The following is a 23,323-nucleotide window of genomic DNA, read 5'->3' on the forward strand; positions in this document are numbered from 1 at the left end:
GAAAGAAAAAAGCACATGATTTACAGATATAATTTATGCATAACATCATTAAAACAAGCCATGAGGAAAATTTACATCAAGAAGGTACAAGTTCATTTATAAAATATTCTTATTCCTGATGATAATGACACCAGTACCTTTCTAAAAATCATTCTGTGAATGAAGTGCACAAACATGATTTTTAAAAAAAGCATCGATTCCTGAAGACCCTCTGGCTACACATAGGCATTTTTGTCAAAGTGCTTCGGAGGGGCTCTGGGCATTTTAAAATCGGCTGAGTCATTGTAGGCCTTTGTTCGAGTAGACATCACAGAAGCAGCTCTGTTGTAGGAGTATCGCATCCTGAAAAAGACAAAGTTGCACCATTTCCAGTTCAAACTGTAGTATTTAAAAGACAATGCCACTTTTTTTTCATTAGAATAAACCTGTCCTTAACATGCACCAACATGCATTGAGGAAAACGCACTTTGCTTTTGCAGCAGAAATCTTGCAATGTAGCACTTCCTTAGCATTTTCTGCATTCAAAACACATTTTCTTAATCTCTTTAAAGTAGTTCAATATTGTCTTCTCAGTACTGCAGGCTGAGTACTGAAAGAGCATGTCTTCCCTCCCTCCCTCCTCCTGAAATTCATATGGCGCCCCATGGCTCCTTCGGTGGCTTACAATAAAAGCAGCAGCAGCAACAATAAAAATAAACAAAAGAATCCATTAAAACAATACAAAATCTGACACTGAAAGTGAAAAAGGTCACAATGTACCACAAACTGATTAAAATTAGTAAACATTTAAATAAAACAGTTCAGCTATTAAAACACCTGTTAAATAAAGTCTTTACCTGGTGGCGGGAAGGCGGCAGCAATGGCACCAGGCACACCTCCCTGGGAGCATATTTCATAAGGGGTGCAACCACAGAGAAGGCCCTTCTGACCTCCCCCCCCCCTTACTTCACTGGGGGAGTGTTCTTGGAGAAGGACCTCTGTTGATCTTGGTGACTCGTAGGGATATATGGAGACAGCACTCCCTTTGATATCACCCATTTAGGGCTTTGTATGTTAATGCTAACACTTTGAACGGCAGCCAGTGCAGCCAACAGAGGACTGGCCTGATGTGTTGATGAGGGCCAGTCCTTGTCAGTGGCTGCACTGCCTTGTTCTGAACTGGTTGATGTGTTCAGCCTGTTTTCAAAGACAGCCCCCCCCCAAAATAGAGCACAGTAATCCAGGAGAGAGGTTACCAGTGCATGGATAACTGTAGCTCCACTCTGCTCAGTTCAGTAGGAACATAGCTGGAAAAACAGCCTTACAGAAGGTGCTTCTGGCCACTGAGTTCACCTGAGAGACACAAAATAATGTGGGGTCCAGGAGCACCCTCAAGCTATGACCCTTGTCCTTTAGGGGGAGGACAGGTTGAAAAATTCCCAGTTGGATGGCCGGCCTGCCCATCAATGGCACCTTCGTCTTGTCTGGATTGAGCTTCAGCATATTGACCATTATCCAGTCCCTTACCAAGCTTAGGCACTGGTTAAGAACAGTCACTGCTTCTCCTGGTTTAGATGAAAAAGAGGTAGAGCTGAGTGTAATCTCAGTGGTTTCATGTAGCTGTTAAAAAGCATGGGGGATAAGATGGCGTCTCGTGGAACTCCACAAGTGCCATGGCACAGAGCATCAGTCCCCCAGCACCACCATCTTGAGTTGGTCCGCCAGGCAGGAGCAGAGCCACTGCAAAACAGTGCTGCCAGCTTCCAACTCATCCACCCTCTCCAGAAGTATACCATGAGTGATGGTACTGAAAGCCACTGAAAGGTCCAGGAGAAGCAACAGGGTTGCGCGCGCGCGCTCGCGCGCGCGCGCTCTCTCTCTCTCTCTCTCTCTCTCTCTCTCTCTCTCTCTCTCTCTCTCTCTCTCAACAAAGGTCATCCCACAGGACAACCAAGGCAGTTTCCATTCCAAAGTCAAGCCTGAAGCCCAATTGAAATGGATCCAGATAATCCATTTCATTTAAGTGCCTTTGGAATTGCCTAGCCTGTACCCATGGAACATTGTGCCCAGGAGGGGAAAGTTGGCTATCGGTCTATTACTATTTTCATCTTCCAGATCCAGGTTAGGTTTTTTTCAGAAGTAGTGCAATCACAGCTGCCTTTAAAGGGGTTGACACCTCTCCCTCTCTCAAAGAAGCTTTCACAGCCTCCTGGAACCAGGTGCAAATCCCCTCCTTGTATCTCTCAACTAGCCAGAATGGCGAAGGTTGAGCATGCAGGTTGTAGGCCAAGCACTTGATTCACATCTTCAGATAGCAATAGCTGGAACTCATCTAGCAAAGCAGGGCCAGATGGTGCTCTGGAAACCTGCTGATGGAACTAGGATAATGGTGGTGTCCAACTTAAAACGAATCTGAGCAACTTTATCCTCAGTGTTGTGCAATTTCATCACAGCAGGTTACTGAGGGTTTGATAAACTTTCTTTTGGGGCCAGAATGTAAAAGGTCCCGAATCACTTGAATCATCTCTTTGCCACCTTCACTGCCACAGAATAGGCTCAAGAATGAGCATGTTCAGTTGGGTTCATTCAGAGTTTTCCTCCACCTGGGCTCTAGCCATCTTCCCTCCTGCTTCATTATCCTCAGCTCTCATGTATACCAAAGAGCCGGATGGGCTCTGCAGGGCGGAAGAAAGTGCTTGGGGGCGTTTGTGTCCACCATGATGTATAGCGACTTAATTTCATAGCTGAGTTAATCGTTTCATTAGCATTTTCAGTTCATACTTAACGTCTTAGGCTGGCAATCCCATATTTGCCTGAGCATAAGCAATGTGAGTACAGTTGGATTTACTTCTGAGTAGACCTACATGAGACCAAGCTTGTAGCCCAGTTCTATGCATGCACGGAACTAAGTGGAGCTTACTGCTGAATGGGCTGGCTGCTGAGCAGACATGCACAAATGTTTCATAAAGAATTGGTGGGATTGGGCCCCTGAATTGGGTGGTTGATCAGCTTGCTACTAGGACTGCAAGGGACCATGTGGTTGATGTATTCTCAAGTGTGTATATGGAAAGGTCAGCCCGAGCCAATTATTCACTCTATAGGAGACTGCAGTTTCCTAGCAGCTTGTTTTACAAAGCTCATTTTAAAAGCAAACTAGTTCAATTAGACCAATAGAATACTGGAGTCACATTAACTCCATGCAACCTCTTGACAAGTGTGATGACTGGATGAAGCTAGGAATGATTACACTGATAGGGTAGCTAGACTCCTTTTTTCTTAATACGTAGCACTGGAACCTGAAACGGATCAGCCATTGGTGCCATCATCCATCCCTCCCCCATTCCACCTCTGCTCCATAGCTCTCGGTTCCTCCACGGGGGGTACACAGTATCCCCCGGTTTCCTAGCACTGCAGGGTTCCCATAACAAGCGGAGTAGGTCAAGTTGTCTGGCCTGCTGCAATTCAAGTAGCTGTTCAGAGTCAACTGCTGCATTCTTTCAAGGCAACAGTTTAACAGGAATAAAGTTAATACTTTGCCAGTCCTCTAAAGAAGTTGTGCTAGGACCACATTAACATTATGGAATGAGAATCAAAAACCATTTCAGGGCTTCTGTGTTACACGGTTCAGACACAGAAATGCTGTCCTGTGGCTTAGAATCATGAAATGCCATCAGAGCGCATGCCCACATTTACCTGTAAGACACAATCAATTATCCCAAAGAAACTTAGGGATTCTCACAGCACACCCATCTCCAAATTGTGTTCAGACCCTTGGGAGCGTTCCCATGGCTAAACATCAGAGTGGAGATCTGAAGCTGCCCTAAGGTTACCAAAACATACAGGTCAAAGAACCAATAGCCCCACGGGAACAAAAACTAGAAAATCAAGAGTTAATTGGCAACCCAAGGGAGAGAAGGATCTCATCTCATAATTACACATCTCTCTCAAACAACAGAGTTGGGTTTGTGGGATACATCCTAACATAGGGTGGTCACGTTTTTTCCTTGGCCTGCCCCCACACCTTTCACCCTGTTGCAACATTAACATTAGAGCAGGTCACAGTATTTCCCACCTGCCCGCAAACATTACACCTGTTTACTGTTTGCATGTCTGGAGCCGTGTCAGAAAAATGGAGACCATCCTAGTTCTCAAGCAGGGCAGCAGTGGCAGCTTTGAGAGGTTTTACTTGACCTGCAGTTCTTTTAAATTGGAGATGCAGCTTTCCAATTATCTGCAGCATCTCTATCCTTTGAAAACACAGCCAAGAAAAGGGGCTGGGGTGGGGGAGCTGATGTCCGAAGAAATAAAGTCAAATTTGTGGCAACAAGCGCAAGCCCCTTATTTAAACCTAAAAGTATTTTTCTAAGGTCTCCAACAGAACCAGCTTTGATCATTTCTACACTTCCCTGCTGCTCCCAAGTTTTATTTTTTTTACCTTTAAGTTGGGGTTGTGAACCCACCACCCACATCTCCATTCCCAGAATGCCTCTGGGCTCTAGATGAGCCCAAAGACTATGGAAATGAGTGTTTTGTGCTTAGCTGCACCCACCATGACCGCCTTTCCACACATGGACACTTCTAACAACACAGCCATTTTATGTTACTGGCGATCAGATTTTTTTCAAAATGCTAAATGTACTCACTAGTCCCAAAAAAGGTTGAAGACCCTATGGATTTCTACCCAGAAGAAAGTCATACAGTGTTTTGTTTCTAATAATATGCTGTCCCTACAGATGGTAGGGAGAGCCCAGGCCCCTCAGAACTCCTCCATAATGCAACCATTATGGAAATGGAAAAAGAAACTCATTTGCCCCTCAGTTGGTACCTGTGTTATTTTCCCCCCTAAGCTAGTCTGTTAGCTTTCAAGACATCCTTCAAATGAACTTATCCTTTACAGTCAATGAGAGAATGCCAGGTTGCAACCTTTATCTTCAACAGCATCAATACAGCAGGAGCTGTTGCCTCATGTTTCCTGCCTCATGCCTGACCAGATCCCATTTACCCTGCTCCGCCATATTGGCTGGGCAAAGCCAAAGCCCCACCTGCTTCAGCTGATGGAGGAGGAGGGTAAGCAACAGATCTTGGGCAGAAGGGGAGAGGACAGTCATAACAACCTGTCCTACTCAATGTGTCCTACTTGAAGATAAAGGCAGGTGGTTTTCTGCATTTCATTCTGGGAATCCCATGTCTACCCTCCTGAAAGAGCAGGAAAATGTTTGGCAGATGCAAAGATGTTAGCTCAGATTCCTAAATCATGTGATTCAAGATTCCTAGAAACACAAACAATACAATATTTATTCATTGTGTATCTAACTTGCCCTTTCTCCAGAGTATCCAGGGAGGCATACACCATCTTCCTCTTCTCCCTTTTGTCCTCATAGATTCTGAGGCAGGTTAGGCTGAGTCCGTGACTGGCCCAAAGTCATCCAGTGGGCTTCATAGCTGACTGGGGACTAGAACTCAGATCCCCTGGGTTCATCCAACACCCTAACCACTGCACCACACGTGTCCCTACACCCCTATCGAGAGGAGAGATTAAGGCACCTACGTGGCACAATGGAAGGCTTTGCTATCAGCTTCTGCCAGATGACATCTAACATATTGCTGAAGCCTTATACAGATAAGCAGACTCAAACAAGTGTTTTCCTTAAAGGGGAGGGGGACTGAAGCAGTTAAATCCCCCCTTTTTCCTTTCAACCAATCATTCCCAAACCCTAACCGTAAAGTTGTTTTTGAAAGATATGCAAACTGGATCTGCGTAGCTTACCTTCTTACACATTTAATAATTAGAAATATGCTAATGCATTAATTTCAATAAAGCTGGTGTGTTCTGTACCTTGGAGTTTTATTGTTTTCGGCAATTGAGAAGCAGAATATACTGCCGCCAATTATGCAAAGTGATGCTCCAGCCCATCCAATGAACAAAGCTGCTCCTAATTCATACCTGCAGGAAAGTGATACATCCATGCTTAGTAAATAGTTTAATCAGCAAATAGGTTTCACTGATCTCATTTTTGGAGGGTGTGACAAAGATAAACAAAGCCACCCAACATATTAACATATTTTACTAAATAAGGTTGCAAAACCAATGCATGCTATATTGCAAAAGGGAACAACAAAGTCATCAGAACTTCTGCTTTTCCCCAAATGTCTTGTCTTCTCCCATTCACCACTGGTTATAGGTCTAGAACCACTGGCAACAAACTACCATTGACATGGAAACACACCCAATCGATCTGAATGGAATTCACTTCCAATCTCAATAGATAGCTCAATGTAAAAGATCATTTTTCTGGTTCAAGGAGCAAGGCACCAAGTCTTCTTGCTGGGCAATGGCCATTCACATCTAAAGAAATTTAGCTTACAAGAGTGGCTTACATTAGTGTCAAATGAGTCACGGTGTTCTTGCTAATGCTGCAGTCTGTTGGGCATCTATTAAGGTAACTGTGTTGGCAGGCAAATATTTAATCTTTGGCTGGATCTCAGCTGTCATCACTAGCCTGGCCCAGAAGCAAACAGCTTTTAGCACAGTTGGATATCCTGCATATTCAGACCTTGGGCAAAATGGGCTTATTGGTTATGAGCACTTCACAGTTTGAGCTGACTTGGAAGAAGCAGCATGCTAAAGATTCATCCATGGTAACACCGTGAGTTACATTTCTGTCTGTTTTTCTGCAGTTAACCTTGCTATGTACGCTGTCGTTGCTATATGCCATCAAGCTGTCGCTGAAGGTGCCCTCCAAAAGCTCCTGGCCTTGACAGCACTGCTCAGATCTTATCTGAATGTGCCCTGCAAAAGCTCGTGGCTTCCTTGGTGGGCTTGACCTATCTCATAGCTGGTCTTCCTTGCCGCCTTCTGCCTCTCCCTAAAATGATCGTCTTCTCCAATGAGCCTTGCCTTCTCATGATGTGGCAAAGCGTGACAGCTTCCGTTTTGCCATTTTTGCTTCCAGGGAAACTTCTAGCTTGTTTTGCTCTAGGATCCCCTTTCTATGTACATACCAAAGGATATTTTCCGAGACTTCTGCCCAACATATGTAGAGTAGAGCTTATCAGATCTGTAATACACCCATCTTAATGCCTTACTCTGTTCCTTTGCTTCGATCTGCTGATAATGAGTGCAACCGCCAGGGAAGTATTTTTTATTACATTTGTGAAGGCTGATTTACATAGGAGGATGTCTTTGACTCCCCCAAACCTTTCAAACGTATTTCATAAATCACATAACTGTTCTTTTGCTGCAGTTGCTTGCTTGCTGTCAAGAAAGGCTTGATAGTCTGCAAATCACTCAAGCCTCAGCCATTTATTCAACCAACTCCAAATCTTTATGTTTAGAGTTGCCAGGGTATGACCTGGGAAACATGCACGGATACCTTTAAATTTATATTACAGTGGAAAAAGAGACAGCCTTTGTTTCATCTGCTCGTAAACCATCTCCCATTGAAAAAAGCAGGCCTCCTACATGGCAGGCAGTAGGGGCTTGGTGCTGGTGTGAAGGCAGGACAGCTGTCTCTTCTTCCACTGGAAGAGCAAATCTTACAGATACGTGCCAATCCCTCAGCAGCAACTGGCAGGCACATTCATCATCATTTCTTTTAATGGGAGATGGCACCTCCAGGTTGCTTGTATTCACCTGTATACCTAACTGCAAGAAAGCACAGAGTTGGAGGAGACCTCAAAGATCATCTAGTCCAAACTCCTGCAGATTATAACATCATGCCTGATAGGTGGCCCTCGAGCGTCTACTTAAACACTTCCCATATTGTGGCAATGAATTATGTGGACATTTGACTTTCCAATGACATCAGAAGCTGCGATGTCCCTATACTTCTCTGAAAAAAGCTCCACCTTTTCCCCAAAGTACTTACTTTTGTGCAATAAATGTAGGGTCAAAGAACTCCGATGTGATTCGGTTTGCATACAGGGAGCAACCGGTCAATGCGCTCAGCCCTAAAAATGCATCAGGGAAGCAACATTTCAGTAACTGGAACCTGAACCAAACATGTACATCTGACCCCATGGACACATGAAATCCATACCAGTTTCTCCATCACTTTGATGGCATGCGTCCCAACAGACCTGAAAACATCTTGCATTTATCATGTCCTACTTACCAGAAAGAATGAAAATCAGCCCAGCAAAACAAGCAATTTTAGCTTTGGTCTGGTCAGAGCCCCCGATTTTTGTGCACTTCATTCCAACCAGTGCAAACACAGAGCCGAAAAATCCAAGGCAGACCGCGGCGATCATGAGTCCTCTGCAAGCTTGGATGTAACCTGTGGAGGCAAACAAGAAAAGACGGCATCCGTTCAGCCGCCAATGGCTTTTCTCACAGCCCCAGGGTCTCCGTGCCATGCAAACTGGCAACCATACACCCCTCCTGCCCCCCATGCAAATTGGCCCGTCCTTGCACTGAGAGCCTCAACCATGGTTCAGCTTTACGTCTGCATCCTGTTAATAATGGATGTCAGCGTGGAGATAGGCCTACGCGGAGAAATGTACAGGGAGAAGGGGAAGGAAGCATTCGAGCCCTCAACATGCTTGCAGTTTCCAAGCTGTGGCTTCAAGAGCAGGTATCAGAACTGCAATTTGCCCCCGTTTGATGGGCGATCAAAAACAGTGCATGTGCTTGCATTACCAACCGAAGCTGGCCCCTCACACCAGTTGCGAACAGAGTGCAACATCCGTCCTCTTTGGCTGGAGGACACCAAACCTGGTGACTTCTAAGCAAGTGCAGAGGTTGGGCAGCCAAGCTCAGCTCTGAATCCAGTCTTGCTCTTTGATGCATAAGAAAGTCCACTTGGAACGGCAAACACAGGGTCAGCTTCATTGCTCATTAGCAGAGGGATACCCCAAGTGGGACAGTCCTTAGCAAAGGCTTCCAGTCACCCTGTGCCTGCCCCATCTGAGTGAAGCCATGCCCTCTGGCATCCTCAGCCTGGCCACCGTGTGCCCCCAAGGCCCCCTGAGGAGGGGACCTGTCCACTCCCTTGAAACAGAGGGGCTGTCCCACTGCAGCAGGCCAGGGACTGAGACCTCTCTTTCTGGGGCCAGTAACTTCCCCAGATGTCTATTGGTGGCTGGAGATGCTGCTGGAGAGAGACTTCAGCCACATGGACTCACTATAATCAATAAAAAGTAATTGATGTTTTTAAAAAGCGTAATGACTTTGAGGTGCACACCCCACTCATACCAAGTTTCAGATGTCTAGATTTCAGTCTTGGCACGATGGCAATGGCAGGCAAGCTTCCTCCTTTATTATGATAAATGTTTGATCCCAGGGCTAGAGGCTGATGATGTTGGCAGTCAAATCTCTCCTGCTTCTTTGTTCTTTCTCTACATGCCCCCCACCCCAGCTTGACTCCTGTAGCTCTAAGCACAATCTTGTTGCAGGCGCCAAGTCCAGGTCCTGACCTTGCAAAGACTGCCTGGTTTGCAGAGGTATATTAGTGGCTCATTTTGGCCTGCCTCATGCTGAAGTCCTGCTAAAAGTAGCAGAAAAGCAGCTGCAGTTTTCAAGAACTCGTGTTTGCTTAACTTGAAATCTGTGTGAACTATTTCCAAGCCCATGTGGCAACCGTAACACTTAAAACGCAATACAAGTAAATGTTCTGTAATTATTCAACTGCCAAATCTCTCCCTGCCACCTCCTACTCTGCCTGCCTGCCTGCCTCCCTAGACAGATGTCATCACTTGTGAGTGTTGACATCGCAGCAATGACGCAAAGAAACCTTGCCGTAGCAAAGGAATCACCCCCAGTCACTGCACTGGATCAGCTGTTTGCACAGAAGTTTTCAAGACTGAACCTTAACCCCCTCCTGCTGAATTCACAGACCTTTCGTTGAGACCTTCACCCTTCCTCCCGAGTGTTGTGGTAAGCTTTAGAGACTTGGGGAAATGACTGTTTCTTATACATGGAGAATTTTTGCTAAACAGAAAAGCAAACTGTTACATGATCTTTATGCCAAAGGCTTTCAAGCAACACCACGTTGGCACAGGTTGGGTAAACGGTCTCAAAACTTTGGCTAGCAAGGGGCAGATGTACTTGGCTGCTTATAAGGCAGTTTTTATAGAGGAGGGAACAGGGCTTTGTTTATGCTGGAGAGAGAAGCCCATGAAACAGGACTGAGTTATGATTGTCTTCAAGTGCACTAACAAGGTAGCTTCTACTGTTTTCACCAATTTGTTCCTTGGTCTTTTATGCTTGCCCTGCACCAGTGCTTGCAATACTGGACTCAGAGGTGTTTCGATGCACATGAAACGGGGGTTTCCACAAAAGGGCTGGGCTGACAAAGCAAAAGCAGTTGCAGCAATCTTGTCTCCCACTCTGTCAGGATATTTAAAAATAAATGTTAATTTTCTCATTTGCATCCTGCCAACACTGAGTGTAGGACAGATTCCAAATATATGTTTTCAAAGCGCTTCACGGCAATCACAAGAAACAGAGATTTCTTCATTTTTAGAACTGAGATACTTAGGATCCTGAGTATCATTAGCCGCAGGTCTAGTGAGCTGAACTGCTCCAAGTTAGCCAACTTAATCCCAGCAACAAGCTTAATGATTCTGGAACCCACTTTGCATCTCCTAGATTACCGGAGTAGAGTTCGAAGAAACACGCACGGCTTTTCTGTCAAAACTAGAGCCCAAGTGGCATCGCTGCATCTGTTTCCTTGTACATCAAAAAACAGCTTCCAGGGGATTTTAAGCAAAGAAGCAGCATGAGGGGGCAGAAAAGGAGCTCCCAATGCCTGGGCAACCAGACGTTGCTAGACTCCACCTCCCATCCTGCTTGGATGCCATGGCCCTTGAGCCTATCAATATCTGGGGATCCAGGGATTCTGTCTGATCCCCACCCCAATTTCCTGCATTGGTCTCCAGTATCGAGTTGCCCGGCTTCGTGCTGCCAGGCAAACAACCACCACGAAGAGCTTGGCTTGGAGGGAGGCAGTGCAATGGCCACAAGGCACCATTTCAATCCAGGGCAGGTGGGGGAGCAGCTCAGGACGTGGGTTTGTGGGTCAGCGATCCCAGCGCAGCAGGGCATGGCAGAAGGGGTTCCTCTCTCGGTCTTGCCCTTCCCATGCGCCACCGCCCCTCGGCAAGACTCCAGGCATAGCACAGAGCATGCAGGCTGCTTCATCGGCCACAGCAGGAGACGGAAAGCAGCGCCTTCCCAAAGACCTTGCTGGAAATAAGCCACAGTGACACCCTTATCACCCTTCCAGACCACCCTTTATCGCTTCTGCTGTGGCAAATTTTAGGATATACACTCCTTGGGGCAGGTACCTGCCATGGTGTAGTGCCATGGATGGCACTCTATAGATAATAAACCATGGCACTCTATAGGTAAAGGCAGGATGTCGCAGCCTTTTGACTCTAGTCTGCAGAAGCCCCGTGGTGTCAATTAAAGGAGCCTCGAGCAGGGACAGCTGAAGAGGCTGACCTGGCCTTTTAAGAAAGCAAGGTAAATATTTATCTAGTGCTATTTTGGGAAAGAGCTAGGCGATTTGATCAAGATTAGCCACTGCCAAAGCGCACAATTATTCTTCATGACCTCATTCAAGTGAACTTTCAGTAGTTCCCTTTGCTTCACTTTGCTGATTGCCAGTAAGCTGAATGCAGCACATCCACTTCTCAGCAAATGCATCTATGTTGTTATGCTGTTCCTAGTTCTGGGACAGGGCAGGAGAGAAAGGTGTCTGAGTCACGTTTCGACATGCGCCCTCTTAATCTCACGCTTCTGAATCAAGGCACCGGAGGGGAAGAACATCTCTGAGTAGGGAGAGAGCATGCGGGATTGCTTCCCCACCTCGCCCTCTGCTTGCGGCATGGCATCCAGGTGTGTGGCCATGCCCCAGCGACACCTGCTGTCTGGGAGAAACACTGGGCAGATCTGCCACCTTGGCTTGGGCCAGGGACCGCTCAGGAATCTCTGCGTGCAGCCAAGCCAGATCAACACCTGCCACTCCTCTGATGGGGAGCAAAAAGGGGCTCCGCAGTGCCTGGGATCCGCTCTCTTCCCTTGTGGGAAGGAGGCAGTGCGCAGGGAGAAGATGGGGCTGCGTGGGGAGCAGCGGCTGCTGTCGCGGGGCTGGGGCTGGCCCAGTGCCTGCTGGCCTCCGCCTCTTCTCCCCTTGCTGCTGTCTCAGATCGGAGATCACACTGAGGATTCCTCTCCCGACACACACGGGTGTTGATGGAAGGAAGACCCTCGGTGGGGACTTCTCCAGGGGAACTGGAAGAGCCTGCATGGGCCAGACTGGAGGGCCTCGTGGCCCGAGGTTCTGCACCCCTGAAATAGACCGACTTTTGTAACTGGATCGCATGTGCACGGAGTGATCAGTGCCACGCTGCCTGGCGAAACAGCAGGAAACACATCACCCAAAAAACAGATCAGAGAGGGCAGCATTCACATAAAATTTGCATGTGCTTATTTGCATACAGAGATGGAAATGTATAGCTGATTATTGTAACACACCTTCTCTCACCATGGTGTAGAAGGCTATGACCAAGGGACCTTTGCCTTCCTGGCCAGTCTGCTTTTCGGGGGTTGTTGTGGATGGGAAACAGCTTTCGTGGATCTTTCCTTTACACTAGGATTGGAAGGGAAAGCCTTTCAAATAAGGTCGCCTTCAAGTACCTGCTGGCAGGGCCTGAAACAGCCCTCTGTAAGGGAGGACAGATGGCTAGGGCAGAAGGGAGGTGCTGGTCAAAACATCTGGCAAGGCCCAGATTTCCCAGCCCTCCGTTAAACAGCAGCCTGATGTTCAGATAACTTGCCAGTGAAGCTCTTCTCTCTAGGCCAGGAATAGCACCACCTGTGCAAGAGGCAGGGTCATCTAAACAAAAGATATTATGAAGGCAACTCCCTGTTGCATGACCTCTGTAGAAAAATGTACGTTACGGAATACATTCTCCATCGCATGTTAGACATAATGATATGTGAAAAGGTGTACTTTTTACTAAGTCTTCCAAACTGGCACTTCAATCAAAGTTTGAAATGGTCTTTAAGCAAATCTCTGGCCTCTACTTAGTGACAAAAACACATGTGCAACCTTCAGGCTCTCATGCAAATCTCACATGCAGCTCAGGAGCAGATGTTGGGTTTACTGGGGGTTCAAGAGCTCCCCGTCTTTCTCTTTTTCCAGTTCCGTACAGGTAGCAAGCACACAAAGGCCAAACATGGCCACCAAGCTGGGATTCTGAAGTCACAAGTTGTGCAGAACTGGTTTAATTAAATTATTTAACTTAATTATTATTAACTGTGGGTATTCGTTCCAAAGCTTCCCCTCACCCTCAGTTTTCTCTTCTTCCATGATTTCTTTCTGGGTTGCATTCTTTACCTACACCTGTAGATCAAAACTGGCTAAAGGGGCCATTATTTTCTGACAGGTTCAATTTATTGGCACTGTTAGTAGCTAATTAACCCATTAAGTGTGCTGAAGCATGAAGGTGTTTACCCAGAGGTCCTCTCAGGTTTGATTTATGGCTAAATCTCCTAGGCAAAATGGTAAATACTCAGCTCAAGCAAAATAACTTGCACTAGCTAAAAACAATATGGCTGCCATTCATCACTGCCCCACACGGGCTTTGCTGCGAAGAAAGGGGAGGAGCAGAGACAGACGGGCATGACCAGCTGTCTAAACCAGCACGGAGTCACAGACTGGGGGGACAATAATTACCTTGACAGTCATGCAGTCAGACTCCCAAAGGTGAGGGAATACCTGGCAAATGCAAAGATTCCCCAAAAGATCTTTGAATGTGCCTAAAGCCAAGAATCAAGCAGAAAACGCCTCGGGGTACAGAGGTGGCCACGTAAGACAAGGAATTTAGGCCATGAAAGCAACCTGCACAGGTAACCCAAAGCTCAGTTCTTCATCTGGGCTCTTTGGTGACCTCTGTCATACGCTGTGTAGCGGGGAGCTTGCCTCCATTGTTAAAGCTGCAAGGCAGCTGGATGTTCTGCAGGCGACAGGCTGATGAAGACTGCATGTTAGCAAGTGCAGCTTTCTTTGCCCCAGAATATTTGTTAAAAATCCCATTTTCTCAAGAAGCCCCTGTCTTCCTCTTGAATCTGTTCCCTCAAGCACAGGGGCGCTACTGAGAAATTACGTGAAGAAACCCACGGAGTAACACTCCAGTCAAAGGGCTATACCAAGATCACTTGGCCAGCCCCTTGTCCGACTGCCAGAACACACGAGGGGGGGGGGTCCACACCCACTCACAGCTCAAAACTCGCCATTACTAATCCTTCTCATCATGTCGCCCTGCGTGACCTCCAAGATCCTCTCATGTGGCAAAAGAGTTTCTCTCCCCCAGCTCACTCGGATTAAACATCTCTCCGACCGACCGACCGACCGACCGATGTCTGTTGTTCCACTGGCTGATCAAAGGCCAATGCCAGCCATTCCACTCCCTTCCCCCCGGCTGCAAATGCTGGCAAGTTGTAAATGACACATTCCTCAACACCTGCCCTGCAAATCAGGTGGAAAGGCAAAAGAAAATGATGCAATTGCTTGCACTAACAGGTGTGGGTAGGCCATTGCTCTTGCCGGATCAAGGTCATTTGTTTCTAGCTCGAAATACAGCACGGTGATTTGTGTGCAGTGCAATGCAGTTATGGCGACTCCCCAGGGACCCGAAGGGTTACATGTATGGCAAATCTGCCTTGCCAAGTTTCCGTCTACTTCTCATAAAGGCAGAAGAATCATCCGTTGAATAATTGCTTGGAGCCCCATGAATCCTGCCAGATCCCCAGTTGTCTTCAGTGTTGCTACCAGTGAGCTTGGAAGCAAAAGCCAAGAGTACAGAATTCCTGAGTGGAGAAATCTCTTCGCATGTGGAGAAATGCTTCGCAGAAATGTCCAAACATTGACTAAATGTAATGCAAACCCACAATGTGTATGAACCTCTCTCCATTCTTCTGGCTTCACAGAAATACTCCGAGAAACATCTGCATGCCCAAACTGGTGCCATACAAAGAGATTATAAAGGGATATTAAATAAGAGTATTCAGGAATCAACCCAGTGAAAAATATTTGGCAAGATCCCACAAGGCTAGTTGCAACTGGTGGCCTCCAGCCTCATGAATCTGTCCAGCCTATGTCCCCAGCACAAACTGCAAGACTTAAGCAGTTCAGAAAGTTTCTTCCTATGTCCCGTGGACGAGGGTAACAGACTGAAACATAATTTTTAGAAAGAACCCTAAAGCAGAACTGAGGTTGCAGCTTCCATCACCTGCCAAGCTGAAGATGGGTTTGGTTTCCTTAAGAGCCACAGGGCAGAAGGCCATTCTTCAACATCAACAGCCAGGAAGACCTGCACACCCTCTCCGGGTCAAGAGGTGATTCTGAGCTGCACCACCTTTCAAAGCCAAATTACCACTGCAATTCAGAAGTGCAAGGAGACCCAAAGGGTACTTGGCAGCATCTGTGATCACGTTGCCTTTTCTTTAAGAAACTCGGGGCATACATGGGTTATCATGTTTTATCCTTGCAACAACTCCACTTCATGACATTAAAACATCTGTCACTAGATTTGAGAAGTATGACAAAGTCACAACACTTAGAGGTACAAACTTTTACAAAGAGTAAAAATGTGTTCAGAATAGCTATTAGCAAACAAATTAAAAGACAACAGCAACATGCGCTGATTACATGGCACGGATCCAGTGATACATCAGGAGAAGCTGGGTAGGGTAAGGTCCTACAAACTGATTAATTGACAAGGAGTTCATGAATACTTTTTCAATAGACCCTGATATAGATAGCTGCATGCAAACAACATATTTTTATTCATATATTCTATACATGTTTCTACTTTTCTACGACATTTCGGCCATGTTTCCAGTGCAGTGTTCCAAGAAAATCAGACAATAAAAGGCAAAATCAGAATCACAATAAAACCAAGCCAGAGTTAAGAGTATTGGAATATGGAAGAGGGTTTGGGGTGTCACCACTGAGTAGTCACTACCTGCTTTACATCATATGGTGGGTGTACCTAAAGGATACCCCCAAAGATGACCTCAATACAATAGCCTAAACATTATTTATCATACGTAGAGAGTCACCATAGAAAGGAACTTTATCTGTTTCCCATACCTAAACTTTAAATGAGTGAAGTTATTTCACGAGTCTAAAATGGGTTAATAAAGACTTAGATTAAGCTTTGCCAGGCTAGACTCTGGATCCTCTTAACAGTGCATGATGAGCTAAGTCCTAATACTGAAATAAAAGTGCCATTTAGGTTGCAAATTACTGCTTGTTTCTGAGCAGATATACTGTATATGAAACTGTGCTGTTATTCATCACAGAATAAAGATCCACCCATATGAAGTAATCCCGAATGTCCTACAAATCTAAGATTTCAGGGAGTGCTTCAAGATCAGAAAGTGAGGCTTTTAGGTAGACTTCATTCCTAGGAAATATTTCATTTCAGACATAGACCATGGATAATATTTCAGCACTTCTGATCCACTTCTGCAAACCACAGCAAATCACCTGCTTCTCCATTCATTTCTGATATTATCAATATCTGCATCTACTGTGCAATTAATGCAGACACAGGCACACCTGCTTTCCATAGCTGTCGCACTCCAAATGTGTTTCTTTTGCAAATAATAAGATGGCATTTCATAGCTTTGTACTTGGATTTCACTAGTCCCTGACCTGAATTATGTGGAGAAAATGTCAGCTGACTATAGCAGGTGGAGGTCCACAGGTTGATTTTGTACTGCATCTATCTTCATACTTCTTTGTTTATCAAAACTCAGCCTACAAACTTCAGGGGTAGTTTAATTCCAGACTTAATTACACTTAGAGCAAAGACAATGAAATCAGTGAGGCTTCGGTTAGACACGATTGATTTCAACCAGTCTTCTCTCCATATTACTTAGTCTGGGTCCAAACCCTGGTGTTCCTGCAAGGCTTATAAAAAAAAAAAAAAAGCCTGCTGAAATTTTCTGTGATGCAAAACTATTAAAAAAACAGAAACCCTAACCCTTTACATGAGATCTCCCTAAATCTAAGATGAAAGGTGCTGCTTTCTTGCCCTCTCCTCTCCCTGAAGGCTTAAGTTTAGGAAGGGGTCTGTTTCATAGGTGTGGTGTATATTTTACCCTGAAGACAAGGTGAAGACCTCTCTATTTTGCCTTTCAAGCTGAGAAAAAGACTTCACAGAATCTCAAGGCTTCAAGAGACTTCTAGGTCATCAGCCTGAAACTTGCAGTGTTGCATGAATGCTTAGCCTCAAAACATCAGTAGAATTGGCCCCAAATATGTCTGTATTAAGAAGAAAATGCGGCAGGCACAAACTACAACTCTACAGTGGGCAGATACCCATCCCTGAGCTGATATTTTTCAAAAGGGAATCTGAGGAACTGAGGCAAATAATGATGACAGGAAATGCTCTTCTCTAGACTACTTTGAAAAATTGGCAACAATCAAACACCGGGCCCGGATGATATCCACTTAAGAGCTCTCACGGAATTAAATGTGGAATTGCTGATGTTCTAAGAAAAAGATAAATATAACATCCATAAAGCAGCCCACTATAATAGAGAACTGGAAAATGGCCAGTGTTATGCCATTTTTAATAAAGGAATTCTGCAGGGATCCAGGAAATGATGGTAACCTACCATCTGTTCTGGGTAAATTGGTGGAAAGTACTATTAAAGAGACCATTCTGGAACACAGAAGGAGAGATCTTGCCGACTTTTGTGTGCACACAAACACACAAATCCTGCTTTGCTAACTTTGTTCATCTGAGATATTATGTCACCTGCTCCCTTTGGCTATCACAGATGCAGCTTTCTAAAGCAGCCTTCTGCGCTGCAAGAAGACAAAATAACAGTCAGTCAGGACGGAACAGAAAACTGGACTCTGATTCTTTGTCATGCTGAGTGTCAAAGACATCTTGCATTACATTAATCTTGTTTAAGATTGTATCCTAAACTTGGGTGGCAGCTCCAGAAGTGGGAGCCGTCCACCTCAAAAACATCCACCAACAGTTTCTGTAATCTGAAGTTTCATGACATTTGATCTATATCTAAAAGATCCAGAAGAAAACTGGAAGGCGGAAATGAGAAATTGATTTCTATTATGTCACAGAATGCACAGGTAGGCAGATGGATCAGGAGCTACTGGAAGGTCTCCATGCAATTTGCAGTACATCAGCAATGATTTCAGACTCCTGGTCATTTGAATAGTCTCACCAAAATAACTCCCCTTCCCCACTCCTTAATTATAATCCTGGAATGAAGAAAACATGGGGATAAACAGGAGTGGGTGGACTCTGAATTCTCTTCAGTTCACCTCTTCAGTTACCAACTCGGGACAATGTCTTGGGCACAGAATTCTTTAATTCTCCATGGATAATTCTCAGTTGGTAAATTTTTGAGTTAGAGTGAAAAACAAAGTAAATTCCACAAGCTTTTCACCTCTGAAATAAGACACCTGGTCATGAAGATCTTCTTAATGCCACCAAGTGGACGTACAGGCAAGAGATATGAGAACTCAGAAGACATAGCTAACAAACCTAGCTATGACACTGGACATACCTAGGGCTAATAGTAAAAATTGTTTCTATTATATAGTTCTATTTTTAAAGACATTTAACATAATATTTGAAATAAAATATCATGCATAACACATCAAATTCTACCCTTTGCTCTTTTAGATGTTGTAAACATGCTATATCCACATAAAGTTGGATTTTGGATAGGTTTTTGTGATCTAATAGAGTACAAATCCACTTTTCTTTTAGTTCCTAGTTTGTTTCTGAACATATTATTCCAAAAAGAAAAAGAAAAAACCCTCATGGGCTCCTGACTAATAGAACCAGTATGGTGTATTATGGGTGTGAAGGCTGGACAGTGAAGAAAACTGACAGGAAGAAAATTTATGTGTTCAGAACACGGTGCTTTGCGAATACCCTGGACTGACAGAAAGATGAACAAGTGGGTACCAAATCAAATCAAGCCATAACTTGCCCTGGAAGCAAAAATGATGAAACTGGAGCTGTTGTACTTCAGGCACATTATGCGAAGGCAAGATCCCTGAAGAAGGCAATCATGCTATGAGAAGGAAGATCAAATATGAGACGGCAAAATTCCATAAAGGAAGTTTACAAGAGCTGAGCAGGGCTGCCAAGAAGAGGATGTTTGGCATTCATTCACAGGGTCTCCGAAAATTGATGATAACTAGACTGCATGTAACAACCCAACGGTGTAGTAGTTATTGTTTTGGAGTAGTACCAGGAAAACCTGGCTTCAAATTGCTACTCATCTATAAAGCTCACCTTGGATTAGTCACCACCACTTAGGCTAACATACCTTACAGAGTTAACCCAGCTATACCTTATGCACGGCTCAGTGAGACGCAGTCCTTTTGGAACTGTGCCATTCAAAGAGGGGAATTGAATAATTCCACATTTCAGAACTCCTGGCCTCCTTGATATTTCTTCTAGCTTCTAGATTCATACAATCAGGAGATGTGCATGTAAGGACACATTCACATGGTCGACGACTCCCCTACTTTACAAACTCCCACTCTATCTAGCGCTGCAGTCTCTTTCTAGCAAAGGACAGCAAAAGCTTCAGAAGTTGCTGTAGGACATGAAGACAATCGTTGTACTGTTTGTTTATAACATCTGGAACCACTAAGTACCTGCTGGCTGAGGACTGCTGGGAGCTGTATGACCTTATGCTGTCTAAGTACACATAGCATTGCACCACTAAGCAAATACACCCTTATCTTTTGAACAAAACTAGCTCCAGGGGTCCAGTTTCCAGGCCACCCTCTCATCAATCACCAGTGGTGAAAGAGTACAGTGCTCCCACTGAGATCCTCTTTGTATTCCACACCCAGAAGAAGGTGGCAGTCAGTTTTGGCACTTCTGCATGCCCATCTTTCTCCACACTGCTGCTGCCACAAACCCTCCAACAATCCAGTACCAAATTCACCAGCGTGCCGCCACTGGGAAACTGGTGCCACCTACGTATGTCAGCAGAACCCAGTTTTGCAGCTTTATTGGAGCTCTCCATGGTGCTGAACCAATTTGCGGGGTGGAGTTCAGTACTTGATGGAGTTGAAAAGGAAAGCTGCCCTGTGAATATAGGGGTTACTGGCCTCCCGGGTTGTTGCTCTTTCCGTTTGCACCGGGGGGGGGGGTGCAGGTAAGGATGCTGTCTGGGTGGAAAGGCAGCAGCAAGAAAGTCGTCTGGCAACTTTGCTTCTGGACAGGCAGTGGGAAGACAGTGATTGCCACTCATAATATCACTTCTTCTCAGCATCACCTGTGCATCACCTGTCCGTCAGGCCTAGCATCCACAGCCACTAGCAGTAGTTCCATGTGTTATGAGCCCTGAAAGATGCCTGTCCTTCCCCGCCACTGAGCCTGGACCTGTTTCCAATTCTTACACTCATTACACGTGGCCTTCTATTATGTTATATATATTTCCACCTTATTCCCTGAATACATCGACTAATAGGTTGGGGGCTCTGATTGGGGGGTCTTCCATGGGTCAGACTCAGTCAGAGCCATTCTTAGGCCAGTCCTTTTCTAGTCATGATTAACTTAAGTCCGATTAGTTTCAGTGGATCTTTGCTTGGTGCGAACCAAGCAACTGCATCCTAATTCCAAGTATTTCGATCCAACATATATCTTGATTCCAAGCAAGAACATTGCTCCTTCCCAGCTCTTGCAAAGCTTGTCCGTTCTGTTCTATCACACCCTCGTTCCCTCAGCAGCGAAACCGGCCACAGTGAGGCAGAATGAGGCAGTCTGAGCAGCACGACATGAGCAGTCCCTTGTTCTACCCATTAATGCAGTCATGTTGACTCAAAAGTAAATCCAACTCGGCTCAATCAGTCTTATGGCCAAGTAAATATATATAAGTTTACTATTGACAGATGTGTCTTCTTCTTCACTCTGGTAAGCATATGTTGCATTGCAATCCAAAGTTGCCATTCTATGCACATTTACTTGGATATGAGCCCTATCAAACTCTAGGTCCACCTTCCAAGGAGGCATGGAAGCGACCTCTGGCCCGTGGCCAGGTGGATTCCCTCCACAGGTTCTGCCCACTCCCCTCCTCCAGCTGCTCCACCTGGCCTGGGGCTGTTGCAGTTATCCTGCTTGGTGGTAGACTTTCTGCACTTTGCTCCCCCCCCCCCATCCCAAGGCAGGGGAGCAGCACAAGGGGGAAACCCTTTGTAATCTCCTTCCATTTGCTATCTCCAGTCCAGCAGAATTCCTATATATTTCAGTTCATAAGAATTGCAGGATTTCCGTTCTGTTACATATTAGAGTTCACAGCTATTCAGTGTTTTTAAAAGCAAAAAAAGCAACAGTACACAACTTGTCAGGTAAGGCACAAACAACTTGTTGCCCTTCCATCTACTGCATTTTACATTATTTCAGCAAACGGCATGCATGGTAAAGGAGGGGCAAGAGGCAGAGAATATGGGGGTTCTATTTTCCTCAGCCCCGCTCTGAGCAACCAAACGCACACAGAGGCATGAACCAGTGTCCTGAACGGAGACACGTATGACAAACGCAAGGCCTGGCAGATCAAGGGCAGAAGCACGGCCCCAAGCGCCTGGGGCTTCGCCTTAGTGGTCTGCCGTTGGTCTGCCATTAAATACCAAAATGGTCTAACACAGCGGGTGGAGGAAAGCATGCCAGGCAGGTCTCTGGTCCCTGGGCACAGGCTGAACAGGGACGGACTACAGATGGGTGAGTTGCTGCAGTCAAATCAGGGGCTGTGCAGGGTTGGGGGGGACCTGCGGCAGATGAGAGGGTGGCCCTGTGCTCTGTCCCAGCTGCCCCCCATTGACTCCTCCCACCATATCTGCATAAGCACAAGAGAGCTACAAAGCTCCAGAGGGGGAGCAGATCCAGGACTGTGCCTCAGCGGCACCAGCGCAGAAGGGTTTCCGTATGTGGACATTCTGAGGGGCCATTTCTAGGGTTGTCTGTTTCACAACCTGAGAATGCAATATTCTAAAAGTGCCCCCTTCGAAATGTTGATGGCAGGGCTCTATTTGTTATCCATCCCAGAAGGGAAGGGATTAGGGAATGCTCAAAATCCGCCCGAGGCATTTCCCAATGTATCTTTGGGTCCAAAGCAGTCTTACAGGCAAGGCTTAAGAATATCGTCAAAACTTTCCCAAGACCAAAAAAGTATTACTGCTGGCCACAAAACATTTCACTATAAATATAGTGAGAGTGATGGGCAAACCGACTAATATTTAAAATAAAAAGGTCCTAAGTTTTCCTTGTCAGGAAGCAAAGTTTGAGAAGCCCAACAGCAATGCAACAAGAAATGGGGCAAATAATTCAGAGCTCTTCAGGTCCCACGTTTAACATTTCTACCTGTGTGGGAGACTGTGCATGGGTGTTTTTGCACACCTCGTGTCCCAAATCCATCAGCTAAACCCCAGGCATTAAACGCTTTTAAAAGGAGGAAGACAAAATGATCAAATCAAGCAAGACGAGGGGTAAGGAATAACCCCGCAATGTCTTTTTTTTTGGGGGGGGGTGTTTTAATTATCAAAATTATTCGACGTTCCACATGCGGCTCAGCGCTGTCTTAAATTCAGCAAACTGGCTTCTGGTCTGCTCCCTGCAGCCTCCGCGCACGCTTACTCCGGAGGAAGTCCCGCTAAGCCAAACGGGCTTCGCTCCCGAGGAAAGGCGCACCGAGGTGCAGCTGAGCCTTCGGGGCACGGGGCGCCTCCGGGCCGTGGGAGCTGCCGACGGGCTGCCAGGGCGCGCGGCTGGAGGGGCAGGCGAGCGCGGGGGGCGCGGGGCGGGGGGGGGGGGGGGACTTGCGGACCGTCCAGCGCCAGCATCGACGGGAAGTCCTTGCAGTTGGAGACGCCGGTCGAGTCGGTCACGCACGTCTTCCAGAGGTTGGCCCAGAAGGTCGCCGTGGTGATGACCGTGCCGTCGATGGAAGACACTTTCCAGTAGTCGGTGGGCAGCGTGGAGGACACCAGCACCCAGCCCGGGAGCGCCAGCAGGAAGGCGGTGATCTCGGCGGACGAGCTGGCCATGGCGGGGCGCGGCGCGGCGGAGGCGAGAGCGCACGGCGCCTCCTGGCAGCCCAGCCGCGGCGGCAGCCTCACCTCACCTCACCTGGGCCGCCGACGGAGCGCAGCGAGCCGCGCCAGCCGTCCCGGGGCCGCGCAGCATCCTCGGCGGGAGGGCGGAGCCGAGGGCGCGGCCCAGCGGCGCGGCCGGCGAGGCGCGGCCCTCGCGTCCAGGTGGCGCTGCCACGGGCCGTGACCCGGGAAAGCCCTCTGGCCCCGGAGCGGCAGCGCGGGCCGCAGCGCAGTAGGGG

General features: G+C 46.5%; 1 protein-coding gene across 3 annotated transcripts in view; it reads right to left on the reverse strand.

Moving 5' to 3' along the window:
- Positions 1-126: 126 nt before the first annotated feature.
- Positions 127-23,323, reverse strand: part of CLDN10 (claudin 10) — a 51,527-nt gene continuing 28,330 nt past the window's right edge. For 2 of the 3 annotated variants that reach the window (XM_044437783.1, XM_044437782.1), the window contains exons 2-5: positions 8,094-8,255; positions 7,848-7,929; positions 5,816-5,923; positions 127-342 (exon numbers count right to left, since the gene is read on the reverse strand). In XM_044437783.1, coding sequence (XP_044293718.1) covers positions 216-342; positions 5,816-5,923; positions 7,848-7,929; positions 8,094-8,255 — 479 coding nt within the window. In that variant the 3' untranslated portion in view covers positions 127-215. Of the gene's footprint in view, positions 343-5,815; positions 5,924-7,847; positions 7,930-8,093; positions 8,256-22,816; positions 23,037-23,323 lie in introns of those variants that run through there. The other variant, XM_044437781.1, reaches the window with a different exon arrangement.

Source organism: Varanus komodoensis, unplaced genomic scaffold (assembly GCF_004798865.1).
Source record: "Varanus komodoensis strain SLA01 unplaced genomic scaffold, ASM479886v1 scaffold31, whole genome shotgun sequence".
Classification (NCBI taxonomy): domain Eukaryota; kingdom Metazoa; phylum Chordata; class Lepidosauria; order Squamata; family Varanidae; genus Varanus; species Varanus komodoensis.